The following is a 20,474-nucleotide window of genomic DNA, read 5'->3' as shown; positions in this document are numbered from 1 at the left end:
TCTGTGCACACACCGCAGTTTGCTCGGCTGTCTCCCATCGACGGACAGTGCAGTCGTCTCTGCCTTTTGGCTGTTGTGAACAGTGCTGCAGTGAACATGGTGTGCAAGTGTTTGCTTCTATTGCTGTGGGCGCACACTTAGAGCCTGAGTGACGCTTCAGTATCTTCAGTCTCAAGGACAGGGCCGGTAGCCTGAGAGCGCTCCAGCAGCCATGTGTGCTAGGAGGTGCTCCCTGCAGGATGGCAGTCCCAGATTACAGTCCGCTCACCCTCCTCACCCAGGCCCCACAAGCCCATGAGAAAGAAAAAGCAGCGAACCCGACATCCACTCAAAAACCTCTCCCACTCAAACTCCAATAAAGACACAACAAAATGTAAAAATTAGCCATTTTTATTAAAGTTGAAAAGTTTACACATGCAGTCAGATAAGTCCACCATCACATGAATCTCTAAAATCACTGACAAGCAAATACACACTGGCCTGGTGAACCCGCGCCAGCTCTATGACCTGCTCAGAACTTGTCTGTGGACTCAGCCTGCTCACTCGGAGGGAACCTTGACACTCTTACCAGCATGTCCCCGTTGCTGCTGCCCGCTGGAGACTGGCCTGACGGAGATGAGGGAACATCCCTGCCAGTGTCAGCAGAACAGGCGCCGGGCTCTGCTCCACCCAGCGGCCATGCCCACCAGGACTGGTGTGTCCAGACAAGTTACTGGCAGTGAGGTTCCCAAAACCAGAGGCTTGTTTCAATCAAAGCAGTGCTTGAAATAAAATCCTCCCCACCTGAGCCATGGGCCAATTATGGCAGCATCCCTGGGAACACTACCCGATCGAGGTGGCTCCCTGCAAGCTCCCGGGGAGCCGATGCTCATGGAGGGGGGCCCATCGCAGCCCCTTCTTTCCCCAATCTTACCTTCTTCGACGCTGTCCTGGCTCTGATGTGCACACTTGGCGTGTTGACACGCTTCTGGAATCACGATGCTTTGTTTCTAACACCGATTTGTGAAGGGTTAAAAAAAAAGAGCACCCAGATTTCATAAAAAAATTTATTTTCATATAAAAGTGCCAAAATATCCACCAACGTCAATCTACCTTAACCAGTTTACGCTAGTAATCCAAACACAAGCCTCTTTATTCACATTGTTTAGACTCGAATCCTTTTCACATATTCCCACAGTAGCTCGAGTCTCTCGACAGTGGGAAGTTTGCATTCCTGTTCGCTGTGCTAGTCCATATGTCCAGGTCCATGTAGGCACGGAACGGGTTAAACCCGGGGTAATACTCCTTGCACAGGACCGCCTGGTTCTCCATGTGAGCCGAGTGTTCTGTGGCGGGGTTCATGGCGCAGCAATTCTCATACACATCGCTTTGTGGGGCCCAGATGGAACCAAAAAGTCCAGACATTGGAGATAAGCTTCGGGTGCTTGTGAGGTAGGGCTGAGGCATACACAAGGAGAGGGGAAAAGGAAATATTTAAAAGCCTTAGAAAGCAATGTCAAGGTGGACTGCATCCTCGTGGCTACCGCAGTGGAGTCAACCCAAGCTGCCTGGATGTTACCACGCTATTCTCAACCACCTTGGGGTTTCTAACTCCATTTTTCTCAAACAAAAGGTCATGAAATTCTCATCCAACTAGATAAGCTCATTTCAGGTCGAATGCCCTCTATCTTTAAAAACACAGTGGAGTGGGTGTGACCGGGGGAAGCCCTCCAAACCCACGGGTGACCCTGCCTGACCTTCCTGGAAGGTTCATCTCCTCTCCTCCCACAGGTGGAAGGTCAGCGGGGTCACAGGAGCCCACCTGCACCCTGGAGGGCTTCCTGGCCCAGGTTCAGTGTCACCGACAAACCTCTCTCCTTGATGCGGTTTAGGGCATCATGGCTGCCAACATCTGCAGGCCCCTGTCCATCTGCCTACCTGTGAGGCCCCTGCAGACAGTGGCTAGTGACCCAGGGGAGCAAACCAGGCTCCGGCGCATCTGAACCCAACCCTAATGCCCAGGATGACGGGGGCACCGGGAAGAACCCAGGGCTCAGCAGGGCTGGGCGGCACTGACCGGAGAGCTGATGAGACCGGCGTGTCCCCAGGCGGTCGGCACACTGGGGGGGCTGCCCCAGGCAGACGGGGAGCTGTGGTCAATGAAGTCCGTCTGAACCTCGGCAGGACAGGGGAAGCCGCTGGGGTAGTTCATGTTTTCTGCAAAGAGCAGAGACATCAGCAGAGGTGAACACGTTTCAGGACAGAATGGAATTCTCACCCTCAGGCAATAAGCTTTCAAGGACTTACTGTGTTGACAAGTTAAAGACAGACATAAAATACTCCGTGAGACACAGCACCTGGTAAGCCCTCAGTGAGGAAGTTCTTTCTCTGGGCTCGATTTTCTGTATGTCATAATCTGGTGGAACTCTGTAATATACAGAGTACGCTATAATACTGCTATATGTAGACTTAGAGTGTCATGGTTCTTACTAGTCCTTAAAACTTTCTTTTACTGCCTGTCATGCCAATGTCGGCCATCTGCACATACACCACATGCATTGATCAAAGCAGTGGGAAACCAAGCATTTCTCAGATGGCACTAAGAAGGTATAAACACAGCCTCACACACAGGAAGAAAGCGACCACAGCACCCCCTGGTGGTTACCACAGAGCACTGCATGTATCAAAACCCAGATAAGTACAAGCATCTGCAATTCATCCGTTTCCCCTCCATGCTCTTTCCCTTCCTTCTGCAGCACTATCCAGGGGTATAGAGTCAGGACATGCTGAGGAACAAGCATGTAAATCATTCTACCTCTCCTGGGACTTGTCTGCCTGAAAAGAGTAACTAACAGGTAAAGACCCAGCCCCCCAACAGACAGCGCACATTCAGGTTCATGTGGGTTCCACCTAGTCTGAAGGGCTAAACAGAGCAGGGTTATTTGTACATGTCCGCAGGCCCCTGGGTCTAGCAGGCTTTTTGAGGCCATATAAAATTACACAAGGCAAGTGTGCTGCACCCACATGAAGGCTCAGCGGACAACTGGAAGCTGCCTCTCAAAGGCACTTTCTCAGCAGCTAGCGCCCTAAGTACACATCCTTTCGGCTTTGACTTTCTCAGAATAAAAGGATGTCACTGGGACTGTCCAAGCAGCTTTACCTTCTGGAAAGGCATTGTAGTCGTTCAATTCCAGGGGGCAGTACACACTGGGAAACTGGCCTTCACACGTGGCGTTCCAATCAATGAAACTGCTACAGAAAACAAGGGGTCTAGTTTCAGAAACAGGATGTCGACAGATCAAAGAGAGAAAGAGGAAAAGGATCTTACTGCCCAGTGTCCTCATCACTGCGAGTTCTTCAGTTTTGGAAAATAAAAGAAGTACTGTATCGTCACAGAATCAAAGACCACCTGAAGGCTCACCACCAGCATCACGGTGCTGCACAAGGGACCGCGCAGGCCGGACACGCCCTTCCTTCCTTCCCTTTCTGGAGTACAGCTGCTTTACGTCACGTTCGTTTCTGCTGTGCGGCGCCGGGAACCCCCATGCGTACACACGTACCCCCTCCCTCGGGGCCTCCCTCCCACAGCCCAGCCCCGCCTCGAGGTCATCACAGCGCGAGCTGAGCGACCACGGCTCCACAGCAGGCTCTCTCTACCTATTTCACACTGGGCAGTGTATGTGAGAGCTACGCTCTCAATTTGTCCACCTCTCCTTCCTGAGCTGTGTCCACAGGTCTGTTCTCTGCATCTGTGTCTCTATTCCTGCCCTGCAAACAGAGTCATCTGGACCGTTTTTCCAGATTCTATATGTATCTGTTTTTCTCTGACCTACTTCACTCTGTATGACAGACTCTAGGTCCATCCCCGCTTCCTTCAAAGTGGATGTAATTAATGTAAGCACAGGGAATACAGCAAGTAACGCTGTAACACTCTGGTGAGAGACAGGCCCTAAGTCTAATGTGGTGATCATTTTGTAACGTGTAAAAATATCAAATCACCCCGCTATACACCTGAAACTGACACAATGCTCTACGTTGATTATAATTCCAAAGAAAATCAGAGGTGGGGTTTGGTCTCTTGAGTACAGTGAGTATTTGGGTGAAAGGAGGGCAGGGGAGCGCTTTTTAAATGAAACAAAACAAATAAATTATGCATGGATAGGGGAATGGATCAAAACCTGGCTTTCAGTTTGCCAGAGAAGTACTTTCACTCAGACTGCAAACAGTTCTCACCCATGAATAGGTGTACATCATGTAAGCAGGACAAATATTTGAAAGAAAACTGCTCTCCCTTCTAACTAATAGCGATCATATTCTAAAAAAAAAAACCAACCAACCCAGCCAGGTTTGTGAAGTGAAAGCAGAGGCCGGACCCACGCCTGTGGCTCTGTCAGTAGGGGAGGCTGGCTGCCGCTGGGGGTCCAGATTCCCGCTCTGGGGACGCTCACACACCCATACTAACGACCACCTCCACTAGGAGCCAGGCCGGCACTCGGCTCACGTCAACCATACAGAATGTGATTCTCGGTAGATGCTTTGGTCCCGAATGCAATCTGGATCTTCATTACAGAAATAAGAAAGTAATGACTTTGTAATAAGCTGGAGCCCCTAAAAAACCTCAAATGGTTGTGATAAAACACAGATATTAACATTTTCTCAAGTGTTCATCATCAAATGATAAATCCAATGGCAAGTCTAAGATGTGGCCATTGTGTAACTATTTTTCAATACGCAAACTATTCAATCTTTAAAAGCTTTAAATGTGTTCACGATTAATGCTATGGAAAACGGAAATTCCTGTTCTGTTAGCAAGGAGGAATTATGAGGGACTGTTTTTGCTTTTTCAGTTGTGCCTCTGATACAGGAATAGCTCATCGTTTCCATTTAAAAAAGGAAAGCGCTGATATGGTCACTGGCTGGATTGCTCTCTCCCTTCTGGGCTTCCCTCAGTTTCTGGCTTATAATTTCTCAGACATCACAACTCAAGTCCGAAAGGCAGATGGCAACACCCCGCCGAGGGGCTGCAGAGGAAGCTGGGGCCGGGCTGCTGTGAGGACCAGCTCCCAGCCCCAAGCCGGTCCCCCGGCTGCGGGAGCATGTACCTGCTGGGCACTGGGGCGCGCGGGGCAATGCGGCTGGCACGCTGCTCTCCAGGGTGCACCCAGGCTGCTGTGAGGCCCGGCTCCCAGCCCTAGCTCCCAGCCCCACACAGGTCCCCAGCCGCGGGAGCACGTACCTGCTGGGCTCGGCGGCGGGTGGGGGCAGCGCGGCTGGCCCGCCGCTCTCCAGGGCGCAGCCGAAGCCGCCAGTCACACACACGGGCTGCGCGGGCCACAGGTCCCCCGGGGCACAGAGACCTGTGGGAGAGAGCGGCCTCTCAGCCCCCTTCCTGCAGGGGCTCGCCCCCCAGACAGCGCCCCCAGGCACCCACGGGCCTGCCACGCCTGGCGCTGCGGATAACAAGGTCATGGGAGTGAGCAGGGAGGGCGTGCTTCCTGCAAAGCCACGTCGGGGTCCCAGGACGCGGCCATGAACAGGCTGATGTTCAGGTGAGCAGAGACAAAGAGGCAGGAGGAAGAAGCTGGGGCGACGGCGCCATGACAAGACACACACAATCCTGTGGCAGAGGAGGGGTGGCCGCCCCAGCTAGGGAGGGAACGCCCAGGCCCCAGGAGGCTCAGGGCGCGGGGGCACACGAGTGGGGCGGCTCTCGCCTTCCAGGGGAGGGACCTGTCCCGGCTCCCTGTGCTGCGGAAGGTGTGCCTGCGGGGCCAGCCAACACCCACCATGCGGTTCTGAACCGTCTCCTAAAGCTGCCCTGGGGACCCAGGCCTCTGCTCCTCCCAGCCAGCACCTGCCAGGACCTCCACGGGCCTCCACCTTCACCACCACAGCTGCTGCTCAGCCATCTGTGGGATGCACGGAGAGATGGACAGACACACGCCACTGGTTGGTGGCACATATTAGAGATGAGCTGGCCATCTGCACACAGGCCGGGCCTCAGCAAGCAAAGACTAGACTCGGCTGTTGGAAACGCACTGGGGACTGAAAGATTCGGTCCAGCTGGCCACATGGGGACACTGCCTGCCTGTACTCCTGGAGGAGGCAGGTCCACCGTGGGGGCCCAACCTGTGCGCACAACACTCTTTCCAGGCAGCCAGTGTGCCCTCAGGGAGCTGGGGGTAATCATCCTCCTGCAGATCTGGAGACATGCAGCTCAAGATGGTCCCAGTGACCCTCCAGCATTTAAAGAAACACCACTGGAGACCACGTAGCTGTCACAGCAGTGGGGGTCCCTCAAAGATGAGGCCTGCCTCCTAGGGCCACCCTGGTGCTTTAAGGCCGGCTCTGCAGCTGGGCCCAGACCCTGTGCTCAGTCCTAAAGGGCAACACATCCTGCCCTGAGTCCTGGTGAGAGCCGCTGGAACCAGAGGCTGGATGAGCTGCTGAGGAGATCTGGTTCCCATTCTGTCAGTCAAATTCACCAAGAATTGCTTCTAGAATCACGCGGTCATGAGCAAACGGACCAGCGGCCAGGACCACACAGAGATGAGGGGCGCGCGTGCTGCTGTGAGACTGGCTCTGGGGGTCTCAGGCGTCTCCATGCCCCTGAGAGGGTGCTCTGGCCACCTGCATTCTGACCTGTCTTTCCAAGGACAGCCACTGAACAAAGGCTCGGGAGACGTGGGGAGGGTCTAAGTCTAGAAAAAGGGGCAAGTTTGCTTCATCCAATGTGATAAAGACGTCATCTCCTACCTATCATTAAACACTGAAACACGCAGGTTTCCTGAGCTTGGGGCTCCCTTCCTGTAACGCAACCACAGACCACTGCAGGTATGGGTGGGCCCTGGGCGCCCCCTGCATCACCCCTCAAAGTCTGGATACCTGCAGAAGTGTGCTTATGAGGCTCTCAGGCTGCTCGTTGTGCTAAGCATCCTGTGCCTCTGACCCAAGCCTCCTGTCCTCTGGTGGCGTCCACAGAATCACGGCAGGCAGACCTGAGCTCAGGTGAACACTGCAGAGCCCTCACTGGTCTCCACAGTGATGCGATCCGATTCAGACCCAGCACCACCCTCCGGCTGCAGTGCTACAAACAGACGGTGAGGTGGCAACACACGTTAACTAGACTCACTGTGGTGACCGTTTGCAAAATGTACATACAGTGAGACCTGGAGGAGGGCACAGCAACCCACTCCATTATTCTTGCCTGAAGAATCCTATGGACACGACTGAAGTGACTTGGTATGCATGCACACACATACATTGAATCAATATACTACTTGTATGCCAGAAACTAATAGAATGCAGGTATCAATTGTACCTCAAAAAAAAAAACAAAAGATGAGACGGTGAGGGGAGGTGAGAGCAGAAGCAAAGACCTGTCAGGAGACTGTGGTGATACCCCACAGGAGAAATAATGGTGGTTGAGAGAAGACGTGCTCAGACTCTGGGTCTCTGTGAAAGGCAGAGGCTGAGAGGTCAAGGATGGTCCCCAGACCTCTGCCTGAGCAACAAGAAAGCGCGACTGGGAGGCTGTGTGGGAAGCCGGCTGAGGAGGGAGGTGTTCAGTCTAGGACGCCCACACAGGCCCAAGGACAGATGGCAGACAGCAGCTGGTGGTGCGGGGTCTAGGCCGACGGTGCAGAGGTGGGCGCCGTCAGGGGGCTGGAGGAGGACAGCCCCCCAGGGTAGCGTGACCCAGAAGAACTGGAGAGCTGGGGGAGTGGAGGGGGACTGCACCAGAACCCCCAGGTCACAGCCCGAGCAGAAGGGGCAGGATGGGAGACCGAGGACAAAGCGGGGCCCAGACACACAGGCACCACCGCTCAGCCAGCCCCGCAGCCTCAAGGCTGACAGAAGGCTTGTCAGCAGGTAGATGCCACTCTGAGCGGCTCCCTAGAGACTGCCAGGCCAGGGAGGCCAAGGGAGAGAGGCTGCTGCTGCACTCGGGCCAGGCCGGGGGCGGGGGCTGTCTCCCAGTGCTTGCCCTGGGCAAACAGGAGGCCTGGCAGAGAAGACAGGGCAGAGGCGCCGAGTGTGGGCGTGGGGAGGGTGGGGTCCACACAGGCCGGTCAGTTGTGTGTGCTGTTCTCCACTCTCTCAGCAACAGGCAAAGGAGCTGGAAAACTTGAGCAAAAGCACGCCTGTGGCTTTGGAGGCGCGTGCAGCACAGGGGAGAATGCTCAGCAGGGATGTGACAGCGGGGCAGAGGGCAGAGGCTGGCATGGGGGGTGAGGGGTGCGGCGGAAGAAGGGGCTTGGGACAGGCCCTGCAGACAAGGACTGTGAATAAGGGCAGTTTCTGCAGTGACTTTAGGGCCTAAATAGGGATTCTAACAGGTCACCAAAAAGTAAAGTAAGCAATATTAATTCAACATTCAAAAAACTAAGATCATGGCACCTGGTTCCATCATTTCATGGCAAACAGACGGGGTAAAAATGGAAACAGTAACAGGTTTTATTTTCTTGAGCTCCAAAATCACTGCAGATGGTGACTGCAGCCATGAAATTAAAAGACGATTGCTCCTTGGAAGAAAAGCTATGACCAACCTAGACAGCATATTAAAAGGCAGACATGTTACTTTGCCGACAAAGATCTATATAGTCAAAGCTGTGGTTTTTCCAGTGTTCATGTATGAATGTGAGAGTTGGACCACAAAGAAGGCTGAGTTGAAGAACTGATGCTTTCAAACTGTGGTGCTGGAGAAGACTCTCGAGAGTAGCAAGAGACTTGTGAGAGTAGCAAGAGACTCTTTAGAGAAAGGAGATCAAACCAGTCAATCCTGAAGGAAATCAACCCTAAATATTCACTGGAAGGACTGATGCTGAAGCTGAAGCTCCAATACTCTGGCCACCTGATGCAAAGAACTGATTCACTGGAAAAGACCCTGATGCTGGGAAAGATTGAAGGCAGGAGAAGGGGACGACAGAGGATGAGATCAATGGACATGAGTTTGAGCAAGCTCTGGGAGCTGGTGATGGACAGGGAGCCTGGCGTGCTGCGGTCCACGGGATCATAAAGAGTCGGACACGACTGAACAACAACAAAAGTAAACTGCAGACTGTGAACAAAGACGAGGTAAAAACGCACTTGAAACACACACGCACAACAAGCAGAGGACAGAAGACTCTCCCGCTGACGGAGACACACAGGATAAAGTGGCAGACGCACCCGCTCTGACGCAGGTCTCCTCTTCCCTCATCACGAGCAAAGCCCTCTCTCCCCTCAAAGGAAAAGGGGCACCTCCTAAACCTCTCCAAATCTTGTCTCAGTGAATTACTGAATTTAACAGTATTTTTTTCATCGAAAACACATTTTTATTAGACTCATGAGTAACTTATTTCTGGTGATAATCAGACAACAACTCCAAAACGTAAGCATAAAGCCTCACGGAGCCTCCTCCTGCGTTCAACGTTAACGCGCTCCACTGCACCAAGCAGCCTTTAACTTGCACCAGGGACACGAGCAAAAGAAAGAGCCAGCAGTGCCCCTGAGGGTGCCCAGCAGGCGTAGCCTGGGCCTGGTGTGGCAGGACAGGGGCCCAAGGAGAAAACAGGAAACGTGAGACAAGGTCACGAGAAGGGAAGGGAAGGAGCAGGGAGGAGGAAGAAAGAGGAGGCCAGAAAGACAGACCCTGGGCGGGGCGGCATTCCTTCCCACCAGCCCTGGGTCCACGCTCCGGCCACTGTCCCCACCGTCCCCGCTGTCCCTGCTCAGAGGGGCTGCGGAGCTCAGCACATGGCCTCAGCTCGTGCAGGGAAAGACGTGGGTGTGTCGACTGATGCAGGCAGTGGACCCTGGGTCTGTTCCCTGCTTTTCCACCCTCTCAGATGAGAAAGGCAGTGGCAGACCCCCTCAAGGGGCCCCCACCCGTGCTCTGGGGCCACAGGCTGCCTGCGCCTTGCCCCCCCAAGGATAGAAGTCAGGGTCCGAGCAGAAGGGGCCCGGGAACGCCAGGGTGGAGGGCAGGGATGCTCAGGAGCCCGAGGCGGGGGCCTCCTCCCGCCCTCACCCCCAGGCTGGTTCCATCCACCCTCAAGCTCCCCAGCCAGCAGGGCGGCGTGGACACCTGAGCAGAAGCAGGAGCCACGGGCCTCACCTTGATCTTCAGCAGCAGCAGGCCCAGCGGGGAGGCTGGGGCAGGGAGCGTCCACAGGCGCGGGGATGCCGCTCGCGTCCCTGGGGGGGAGCAAGGAGAAGGGGAGCCGCTGAGTCTCTCTCTGCAAACAAGTCTGACTGCGGCACGACATAAATCCTTCCCCCCACCAAAACAGATACTATAGACATGAAGCCATACACCCAAAAAAGGGCTGAAGAACATTAGATTCCTAAGACCCAGCCAAGACTTGTTTTAATAAATAGCAAAAGCACAACTTTAACTAAAGTAGCTCAGATGGTCTGCAGTTTCCAGTCGGCCTCCCTGCGGCTGGCAGCAACCTTCCACCCCATGTTTATTCTCTACCCTGAACAGAAAGAGCTCGTGTAGAGCTTTCCTCATCCAATTTTATTTTTGTGACATCCCCCTGTCCTGTGGCACCTAAAACCTAACTGCGCCCTCACTCTGAAACTCAATACCTTACATATACCTACCCCTGCCCACCCCTCTCAGTAAATGGGCTTGTTTATTTTGTCTGACGCTGTGGAAATCTTCATACAGTGAAGCTGTAAACATGTGACCGCCTATTAGGTCCTTGCACATTTCTAAGAACCATCAATGCTGATTTATTTCAAGTCCCAGCAGAGAACCTGGCTCCCATTCTTACTGTAACTACTGTTCTTCCTACTTTCAGGACAGAGGCTTTCTAACACAGCTGTATCACTTAACAGACCAGTGACACCAGAGATGCTTCTGCATGAACGTGTTATCTTGGAAGGATTGTATGCTTTAAATTATTAATAAAATCAATTCTACTCTCACATATCATTAAAAGGTTTTTCTATTTTTAGTCTGCAGAACTGAAAACAAAGAAGAAACACAAAATGAAAAAAACAAAAAAGCGGTACTTGAAACATGGAAAACCAAACACTTACGTGGGACTGCAGATGTTACGAGAAAGATTCAAGGAGATGGGAGCTTCAGAAGAAAAGTCATTTTGTGAAACATTGTCTCCTGCGTAAAAACAAAAAGATGATCAGAACTTTTTATAAGCATAATTTAACTGTATCTATTCTGCATTTAAGATGCAGACTGCTAACATTATTAACCTCTATGAGTGACTTGTTTTTCATTTTTAACTGTATTCACACATTCAGTAATTTTTTAATTAAAAAACCTTTTATGTATAAATATATATATAATTGGGATCATACTTTAAAAACACTTGCTGCTTTTGATCTTTTACAAGATTATTATATTGGGGACATTGTCCTAATATTTATTATGCAACTTCCAAACACACCTAAACGGAGTCTAACGCCCTGTGTCACAGTAAGGCATCAATGTTCTGCTCTTCTGTTCTTGTTGACGTTAAGCCCCAATTTAAAAACACTCCCATTAGCATCAACAGCCAAACTGCCTTCAATGGCCAAGAACACCGAGCCCACCACCAAACAAAACGCTGCAATCCGCCCTGCACCCATGCCTGCGCGTGTCCCCCATGTGGGTGGCGGCGTGCCTACTCAGGAGGGGGCTGGAGAACAGCTGATCACTTATGGGTAAGGCATGGGACAGTCACAGAGAGATGTCTGCTGCATGCGGGTGGCACTGAAATTCTATGGGGGGTCACTAGGCAAGCAGTGTCTAAACAGACGCCTGCAGGAGGAGCCAAAAACAAGAAAAAGGCTGAGAAAAAAGACAGAAATGACAAGCGGGTGGCTGTCTCGGTTTTCATGGGAGCAGGGTCCTGGTCACCGGACGAGAGCTTCTATTTCAGTATTACTGTTGGCAGGAGACAGCAGAGGCCACTGTGCAGAGCAGGAGGCTGGGAAGGGGCTGGGCTCTGGGGAAGCTGTGGGTTTCTGGGTGTCCAACAAGCCATGTGGCCTCTCCGGGCCAGACACTTCGGGGCCAGGGAGCCCACGCACACACACAGTGAGTGCCCCCAGGATGAAGCCCCGTCTCCCCGCCTGCTCTGGTAACAGAGCTCCACCTGTGCCATGCTGACTGTAACAGTGGGAAGCAGGGGGTTAAATCTTCACACAGACAGAGCTAGAGCAAACCACGCCAGGTGAGAAGGCACAACGCACCACACTTCCTGAAGCACGGCCTCCTTTACGTGCGTTAAAGATGACTCTCTACTTTGTTGATGGATATACGAATGTAAAATAAAACACAGTGGACAGTGAGTCTCTCAAGGAGGAAGAAGCGGAACGGACTATGACATATTACTTCTTAAAAAAATGAGGGTAAATATGACAAAATTAAGACTTATTCATTCTAGATGATAAAAATATAGGTGCTTCGTTGACATTTCCCGTATCTGTAAATTTTTCAAAAATAAGGGAGGACCACTGTTCATTTTCACAGCAACATTAGTATACCACTCAAATGATGGAAAAATCCAGGTGTCCATCAAGAGAGGAACAGCCAGAGAAACTGTGGTATGAAAAGACAACGAATAAACTCAGCCTTAAAACAAAGGAAACCACAGTGGCGATGAACCCTAAAGATATCACACTAAATGAAATAAACCAGTTACAGAAGGCCAGGTATGGTATGACTTGACTTACCAGATACTAGAGTATTCAAATTCACAGACAGAAAGCAGAGGAGAGGTTCACAGGGTTGCAGGGCGTGGGGAAGGGAGAGCTGTGGATTTATAGGCACCGAGTTTCTGTTTGGGAAGGGGAAAAGGTCTGAAAACAGACGGTGGTGACGGCTGCACAATAATGCGAATGTATTTAATGCCCCTGAACCGTACACTTACAAATGGTTAAAATGGTATATTTGGGGTTACATGTATCTTACCACAAGAAAAACATGTACAACTGAAAAAATAAACATGGAAGTCCTTTGAGCTGTTTTCAAGATACAGACTTAATAATAATGATAATAGAGGGAGGGAGGAAGGAAGAAAGAAAAAGGAAGTGAATAAAATCCAAAGCACAGGGCTTCCCTGGCGGCTCAGGGGTCAAGAATCTGCCTGCAATGCAGGAGGCACAGGTTCCATCCTGCCTCTGGGAAAATCCCACCGCCACAAGGCATTAAGCCCGCTGGCCACAACCACCGAGCCTGTGGTCTGGAGCCCAGCAGCCACAGTAATGAAGCCCCCGCGAGAAGCCTCTGCAGCGAGAGAAGACGCCGGGAAGAGGAGCCCCTGCACCGCGGTTAGGGAGCACCCCCCACCGGACCGACTACAGAGAAGCTTGTGCAGCGAGGAAGACCCGGCACAGCCAAAATAAGTGAAATAAATAATAAACATTAAAAAAAAACATAAAACAAAGCAAAGCGAACACTGGATGCACAGCCGTCTGGGCTGGGCAGGCCCTGCTGGGCAGGTGGGCCCCTGGCGCGGCCGCAGACTCACCGGGCGGCGGGCAGCGCGGGGGGCCCACGGCCGGCTTCCTGTCCCCGTCCGAGCTGCTGGCGCTGCTCCAGCTGCCCCAACTGCCCCGGCTGGCGCGCACGCTGCCCGAGGAGCTGCCACAGTCTGAGCCAGAGTCTGAGCAGGACTTCTCTGCACGCTTCTTCCCCGGTTTCTGAAAGTAACCCTCTGCGGGAAGCGAGAGAGGAGATGGGCCACTTCCAGGAGAGGAGAGCGGCCGAGCGGGGAGGGAGGCGGGGCTCGGTCAGGCCGCGCTCCCTCTGCCCGCCTCTCTGCCCCTCCGGTGGGAAGGAAGCCGCTCCCAGAGGCTGAAGACAGCCCTGGGCCAGCCGTGCTGACCACACGCCGTGCTGACCACAGTCCGTGGCAGCGGGTGATGCACGCCGTGGGTGAGACCGTCAGCACCCGGGGACGTCAGCCTAACAATGGTTCTGGGAACAGCAAGGACTTCTCCCCAGAAAATCAAGACTACTCTCTTGGACTGGAGACACGGAGGTCATTTCTTCTATTCAAATGTCTAAATAAAACTGAATCACGTTGTACATCTGAAACTTGACACAACATTGCAAATTGACTATACTCTAATAAAAATATTTTTTAAAATGTTCATCTCACATTTCAGAGTATTATTTATGTGAGGGTGGGAAGAACCTCCAGGAAGGCCAGAAAGACCCAGGTCCAGGCAGACCCAAGTGTGCAGGGCAGGAACAAGAAGCCCATCAGGTCTGTGTCCTGGGCGTAGCCCAGTGGGCACATGGCTGGGAACGTGGGTGTTGGTTGGAGGATCGTGACTGCCTGCCCTACACCCCACCCTGGTGCCGCCACATCCACGGCCATTCCTCTCCCGCTCTCTGCCCTCCCTAGACGTGCCCCAACACCTCCACTGCCCACTCCTGGGGGCACTGCCCACTCCTCTGCAGGCGGCAGCTGGCTCTGCAGGAAGCACCTGCCCCCTGGGGCAGGGGCGGGAGAACAGCCACGGCTCTCCACTGGCTTCCTTGGCTCCCCTCTATCCAAGGGGGTCCTCTCTCGCGCAAACACCCACTGTCCCTCCGGCTGTCTACATGACACCATCAAAAATGGCCAGACTTCACGGGCATGGAGGTCAGAGGGGCAACGCAAGGGCTCGGGAGAGCCTCAGCCTCCTGTCCCATCCAACAGCTCTCCATGCAGGCGTGAGGAAACGCTGCCTGGGAAGTGATAACCTCTCACCCCGGTACTTCCCCGCAGAAACAAGCCCAGCAGAAGTGTGGTTCGTAGCCCAGTGCGGTTCCGTACCTGCCTCTCCCTGCGTGGCAGGTAAGCTGCTTCCAGTGCTGGCACCCGCTTTGCATGCTTCCCCAGGGTTTTCCTGGATACGCCAGTTCCTTACGTTGATGTCACTGCTCATCTCAGACCTTTCAAACTCACCGCACACCAGCTTTAACTCACTCTGGTCGGAAGGCCTGGAAGAGCCACAGAAAATACCATCTGCAGGGTATCCTGCGCACACACACACACACACCTGCTCTCCTTGAGACCGAGCAGAGGTGAGAGCATGAATCTGTGACAACTCAAGCCCCTTCTCTCTGGGGGTGATGACGAGTAAGGGACAGAGATCAGGAAAAACAAGATTTTGCCATTTTAGAACCAGAACTAAGGTGGAGTCCACCTACTCGCTCTGTGTGTTACAGAGAGGAGTAAAACCGCACAGGGCAACTGGTCACCCAAGGTCACTGCTAAGGGGCAGGTGCAGGACTACAACCCACAGCTCTCGGCGTGCCTTCTTTGGGTTTAGGGCAAAAGGACTCTGAGTGGATGACCCTGCTTCTCGGCGTCTGGGGGAAGGTCTGAGTGCTAACTGTTATCTTTTCTCATTCACTCATTTAGCAAACATTTACGCAGTGGCCACCATGAGTCACGCAGGGTTAGGAAAGGTGCAGCATCTAAAAGAAGAATGCTTCTTCCCCAAGGAGTTCACCATCCAACACTTATATCTCTCTAACTAGACCGTGAACTCGAGGGAAGACCTGAAATACAGGTCTCATAAATGGAGACACAGAACTGTGCTGGAGAACACTACAGGAAGGCCGAGGTGATTATTTCACACAGTCCAACTTCTGGACCTCACGTCAGGCACGACTGCAGGATCTGAGCGTGAGATGGAGTCAGTGGTCTCCCTGGTGTCTGAACACTCAGGGCAAAGAGTACAGAGACAGAAGCAGGAGCCACGGAGCAGAAAGGCCAAGAACCGTCAGCTACATAAGCATCATATGCTCACAAAATTCTGATCACCTGTAAGACACTCCACAGTTATTCTGTAATAAATTTGTTTCTTTCACATGTCAGAAATCTACTTTAAAAATGTCCTAACATTCAATTGATGAAACTCCACCCTAACCTTTTATCTTTCTGTGTGTCCATATCAAGCAAATACACCACTTCAAAGGAACCACCTAAGTCCATCAACTTTTTATGAGAATATAAGGGGTGACTTTCCTTTCTATAGGAGACCACATCGCAGCTTTCAAACAATGTAGCCTAAGAATAATTACCCATGAAAATAGTATTTGATCATTTAATAGATCAATAATTACCCATCAATAATCTAACAGTGGGTATCTGTCTTTTTTTTCCTATTTGCATGTTGCTGATTGCAGGGCACAGAACCAGAGCTTAAAGGCCCCCTGGAGGTGGTGAGGGGACTACCTTAGTGGTCCAGGGGCTAAGACTACAAGTTCCCGAGGCAGGGGGTCCAGGTTTGGCCCCTAGTCACGAAACTAGATGCCACATACCTCAACTAAAGATCTCGTGTGCTGTAGCTAAGACCCAGCACAGCCAAATAAATAACTAGCTTAAAAAAAAAGAAAAAAAAAGGCCCCCAGGGTCATTTGGCCATCCTCCCTGTAAAGCAGGACACACAGGGCGGTGGGGGGCGGCATGTCACAGGGCTGCATCCATAGGGTACAAACAAAGGATAGATGCTGTGAGCAACATCTACGTGCCCCCACCCAGGGGTCCTGGCCGCCACAGGGACTGTTCTGCCAGATTTCCCTTCCAACCATGAGAGCAACCATCACAGCAACATGGACTCTCCTCCACACAGATGTGAAGCTGCCAGAGAACAACGGGACAGACACACATGTAACCACCTAGCTCAGCTCACAAGAAAGAGGAACCTCAGAGGCCAGTGCCCAACAGAAGACAAACCAGAGGGCGGAGGGCCAGTGCGGGAGAGTAGGCTGAGGCCCACCCGCACAGGGGCCCGTCAGCACGGGTCGCTCAGCAGGCGCCCAGGCCAAGGGCGGGAGGCGCTCCGCACGCAGAGTCAGGATGGACACACGACTGATCTAGTGGGAAAAACCCTCGAGCTGTGGAATTGATGCAAAATTAGGTTTAGAGAGCCACTTGTGGAAACTCAGACAACTGGGATTCCCACAAATCATGGAAGAACCTCCATCTGGCAGACAAGCAAGGTTTGCCAACAAGAGTGTCTGCCTGCCTGGGGTCACATCTGACTCTGGGTGCGGGCCAGCCTCGTAGTATCGGCACCTCACTTCCTGCAATGGAAGAACCTTCCTCTGCAGGACAGAGCAGAAGATCCAGTGCACAGGGCCGCTCTCTTTCGTTATCAGGACCCCAGGCAGCCCAGACAGCTCAGGGTCAGGCTGGGAAGGTGAGCCCAGGGCTTTCTCTCCCACCTGCTTCCTGTCACTTCACAGGCAGAACAAAGGCCCTGGCAAGGTGGAATGGCTATGCTTTTCCCCTAAAACCTTCCATGGCCTTTTGCATTTTACTGAGTAAAATTTTAAAAATTTGTTCATTTTAAGGGGCTTTCAACAACAAGAGTAACCAGAAGATATGTTAATTTTAAGAATATTAATTTTAACAATATATTTTCCTCTCAAAACACAAGTATCTCCACATTATTGTATCCAACTCAACAAAAATAAGATCTGAAGGTAACAGCTAAATGTAAAATTACAAAGTAAATAGCAGATGAAAATTTAAAGGGACTGTAAAAATTACACACCTCAAGACCTGGGCAGCACCCCTCTTTTTGTTTTTTCTGCACATTCGAGTTTTATTCCAATTTAAATTTTGTACATTTCCTTCCTTCTTCTCCTGAAGCGCCTTCTTCCTATAAGGATCTTCTTGCTAAAGAGGAAAAAAAGAAAATGTTAGTAAAGGCTTCACCTTTCTAATACACAGAAAAACCTCTGTGTGATTTTAACTTTTGAAGACTAACCCCATCTGAATTCAGAACATTCCAGAACTAGTGAAAACTGAGGACATATATTTATATATTTCTCAATCTCTAGTCTGTTTTCATTTCCTTTCTTTTTCTACCTCCTCAACCTCTGCAAAAAGGAAAAAAAAAAAAAAAACACAAACTGTTGCCTATAAAATTTCTCAGGGGCTAAAAAAGAAAAACATCTGTTAGCAATTTATGGTCAGCTTGCTGTTAACCTCAGCAGCAATAAATCCTCCGACCTTCACCTGTTTATTTGGTATGTGCAATTCACATGAATTACTACTGAAGAAAAGTCATGTAAAAACTCAACTTAGAGGAGTAATTTGTGTATTTATGTTTTTATTTGTTTATAAATGAACTTTAGGAGAACAGCCAAAACTACAGAGAATACTCCAAACTAGTTTAAGCTTTTCAAGTAAAAGAAACCAAGAATATGCTTGATGTTTTCAAATGTGGTTCTGAAAAACTTAATTTAGCATGAGTTACACATATACTATATATCAATTTTTAAAATTTGGGTATTTTCCTCTTTCAAATGTTGAAAGGCATGCATGCTCAGTCGTGTCCAACTCTTTGTGACCTCATGGACTATAGCCCACCAGGCTCCTCTGTCCATGGGATTTTCCAGACAAAAATATTGGAGTGAGCTGTCATTTCCTCCTCCAGGGGATATTCCCCTCCAGGGATCAAACCCGTGTTTCCTGAGGCTCCTGCATTGGCAGGAGGATTCTTTACCACTGAGCCACCTGAGAAGTCCTTTAAATATGAGGCATGGTCACATTTTTCTAACAGGCCCAAGGGGAGGAGGGGTTCGCTTGCCCTTTAAATAACTAGCTCATCTCTTTAATGTCCTCTAACACTTTTTTTTTCTTTCTTCTACCATGCTGCCCCTTTTAAAGCAGAAGAAAAATACAAGGTTTTAGATTCCTGCATGTTACATGTCTGGGGCAGTGAAAGCCTCATGTATCTATCAAAGAAATATGATAGATATCACTACCATAAACAGACACTAGAAATAAAACTATATTTTTAAACTGCATATGTGGTAGAATTATGGTATTTTTGCTATCTTTAACCTTTGTTTTTTCCCCAAATAAGTATTAACTTTTTCCTGATTCTGAGAGTACTTTTAAAACATGGCAAACCAAACACACAAAGTCCTATGCTATAGGACTTAATGCTAAAAAGTTTGAAACTAAATAGACACACTAAAGATGTGTGGTCGGAGAAGATGCGATTTTAAACATCAAATACAAACCACGTTTATTTGAGTATCGGTCTCTTTCCAACTTGTTTTGGGGTAGGGGAAAAGCCGGCTCCTCCCCACCTCACTCTTCCCCTACCCCACCACAAGCTGGAAATACACAACACAGTGGGGATCTGAGCCTTTCTGTCCCAGGGGCACCCACAAATGAAGGGCGAGCTTGGCCGGAGCTGCTCTGCCCCGTGGCCGCCTTCTCCATGCAAGCTGGGGAGCAGCGGCGTGGCTCGCAAGAGGGGAGTGCCGGAGGGCTAGCCCAGAGGGAGGGCTGCCACAAGCTTCAGGAGAGCGGGGACATGCTGGCCAAGGTGGGGTGGAGCAACGCAGAAGCAGGGTCTCCCGCAAACCCAGGAGCAGCAGGGGAGATGGTGTGTGTGTGTGTGTGTGTGTGTCAGAGAAGCACCAGGTGGTGCAGAGGCAGGAGCCAGGGCTGGGGAGAGCAGGCCAGCAGCTGAGGCCGCAGGTGGAGCTGAGGGGAACCAGAGCTACACACTGTCCAGCAACACGAGGAAGGCAGGAGCAGGAAAGGGGCTTTGCTTTTCGGTGGTGAGGGGGCGGGGCTAACCGTGGTCTGAAGGGTCGTGCAGGTCTGGACTGAGGAGTCTCTGAGGCTGAAACCCACCCCGTGCAACAGGCTCAGTCATCCTGTGCAAGTATCTCTACCTCCCTCTGCCTCAGAGTCCCAAGTTTTCAAAAAGGCTGCTGTGAGGCTTCAAGTACCTGACACAAAGCAAGTAGCATCCATAAGACTGAGCTATCATCACCATCAGTGTCGAATTACCTGATCTTCCTGAATGAGGGACAGCTTAACTGACCACAGGGTGGGGATATAAGATTTCCGCCGCTTTAATAATAAAAGCAAGGGAAGAGTAAAAAAGAAATCACAGACTGCACAAAGCTACTGTACATAAAGCTACTGTATCTAAGTCAAATAAAAGGACGGAAGGGCAAACTAAGGGGAAAAATCATTTTACTGTTTGACAAAGAGTCAACACCTTCACCTATGTTCTCAAAGGAAACAAGGAGAAAAACACACATTCAACAGAGAAGTGGACAAAGGACATGAAATGCAAGCTCACAAAAGAAACAGAGAAGGCCAAAAACACGAAGAGCTCCTCCAGAATATTTAATAATAAAGTATGTTTTTAGAAAAGACAAACTATACACCAACTTGTATCTCATCTTTCCATTTTGGCTTTAAAAACACAAGTGTGTTTACACTGTGTGTTTATGCCTGCAGACAGGGACAGGCTAGGGGTGGAGCAGCGCGCTGTAACAGCCTGTGTCTCTTAGCAGGGCGAGCGAAACTGGCGCAGACATTCACATCTTAACTTAGAAAAAAATACGTTTTTTAAAAGCGTCAGTGGTAGGATCTTGTGTTTTTCAGAATTTTACAAAAAGGATGAAGGAAAATCCTTACTTTTCTCTAGTAAGAGATGCAAACTGACATGAAAAAATGCAATTGTTTGCCTATCCTACGGACCAAGGTTTTGCCAAATAACAGTGCGGCTGAGAC

The 20,474-nt window shown here is 50.8% G+C and overlaps 1 protein-coding gene across 5 annotated transcripts in view; it reads right to left on the bottom strand.

The window, feature by feature from the left end:
- Positions 1–1,032: 1,032 nt before the first annotated feature.
- The window catches only part of TMEM131L (transmembrane 131 like), a 172,869-nt gene continuing 153,427 nt past the window's right edge, over positions 1,033–20,474 (bottom strand). For 2 of the 5 annotated variants that reach the window (XM_055405425.2, XM_055405426.2), the window contains exons 27-35: positions 17,476–17,600; positions 14,742–14,908; positions 13,446–13,631; positions 11,011–11,089; positions 10,079–10,158; positions 5,216–5,336; positions 3,140–3,231; positions 2,057–2,196; positions 1,033–1,437 (exon numbers count right to left, since the gene is read on the bottom strand). In XM_055405425.2, the coding sequence (XP_055261400.1) occupies positions 1,162–1,437; positions 2,057–2,196; positions 3,140–3,231; positions 5,216–5,336; positions 10,079–10,158; positions 11,011–11,089; positions 13,446–13,631; positions 14,742–14,908; positions 17,476–17,600 (1,266 nt within the window). In that variant the 3' untranslated portion in view covers positions 1,033–1,161. The remainder of the gene's footprint in view (positions 1,438–2,056; positions 2,197–3,139; positions 3,232–5,215; positions 5,337–10,078; positions 10,159–11,010; positions 11,090–13,445; positions 13,632–14,741; positions 14,909–17,475; positions 17,601–20,474) is intronic. The other 3 variants (XM_055405427.2, XM_055405428.2, XM_088827917.1) reach the window with 2 other exon arrangements.

This window comes from Moschus berezovskii, chromosome 19 (assembly GCF_049115385.1).
Source record: "Moschus berezovskii isolate FMDL1 chromosome 19, NW_MosBer_1.0, whole genome shotgun sequence".
Classification (NCBI taxonomy): domain Eukaryota; kingdom Metazoa; phylum Chordata; class Mammalia; order Artiodactyla; family Moschidae; genus Moschus; species Moschus berezovskii.
The sequence above is the reverse complement of the archived record's forward strand: the minus strand, read 5'-3'. Positions and strand labels throughout refer to the sequence as shown.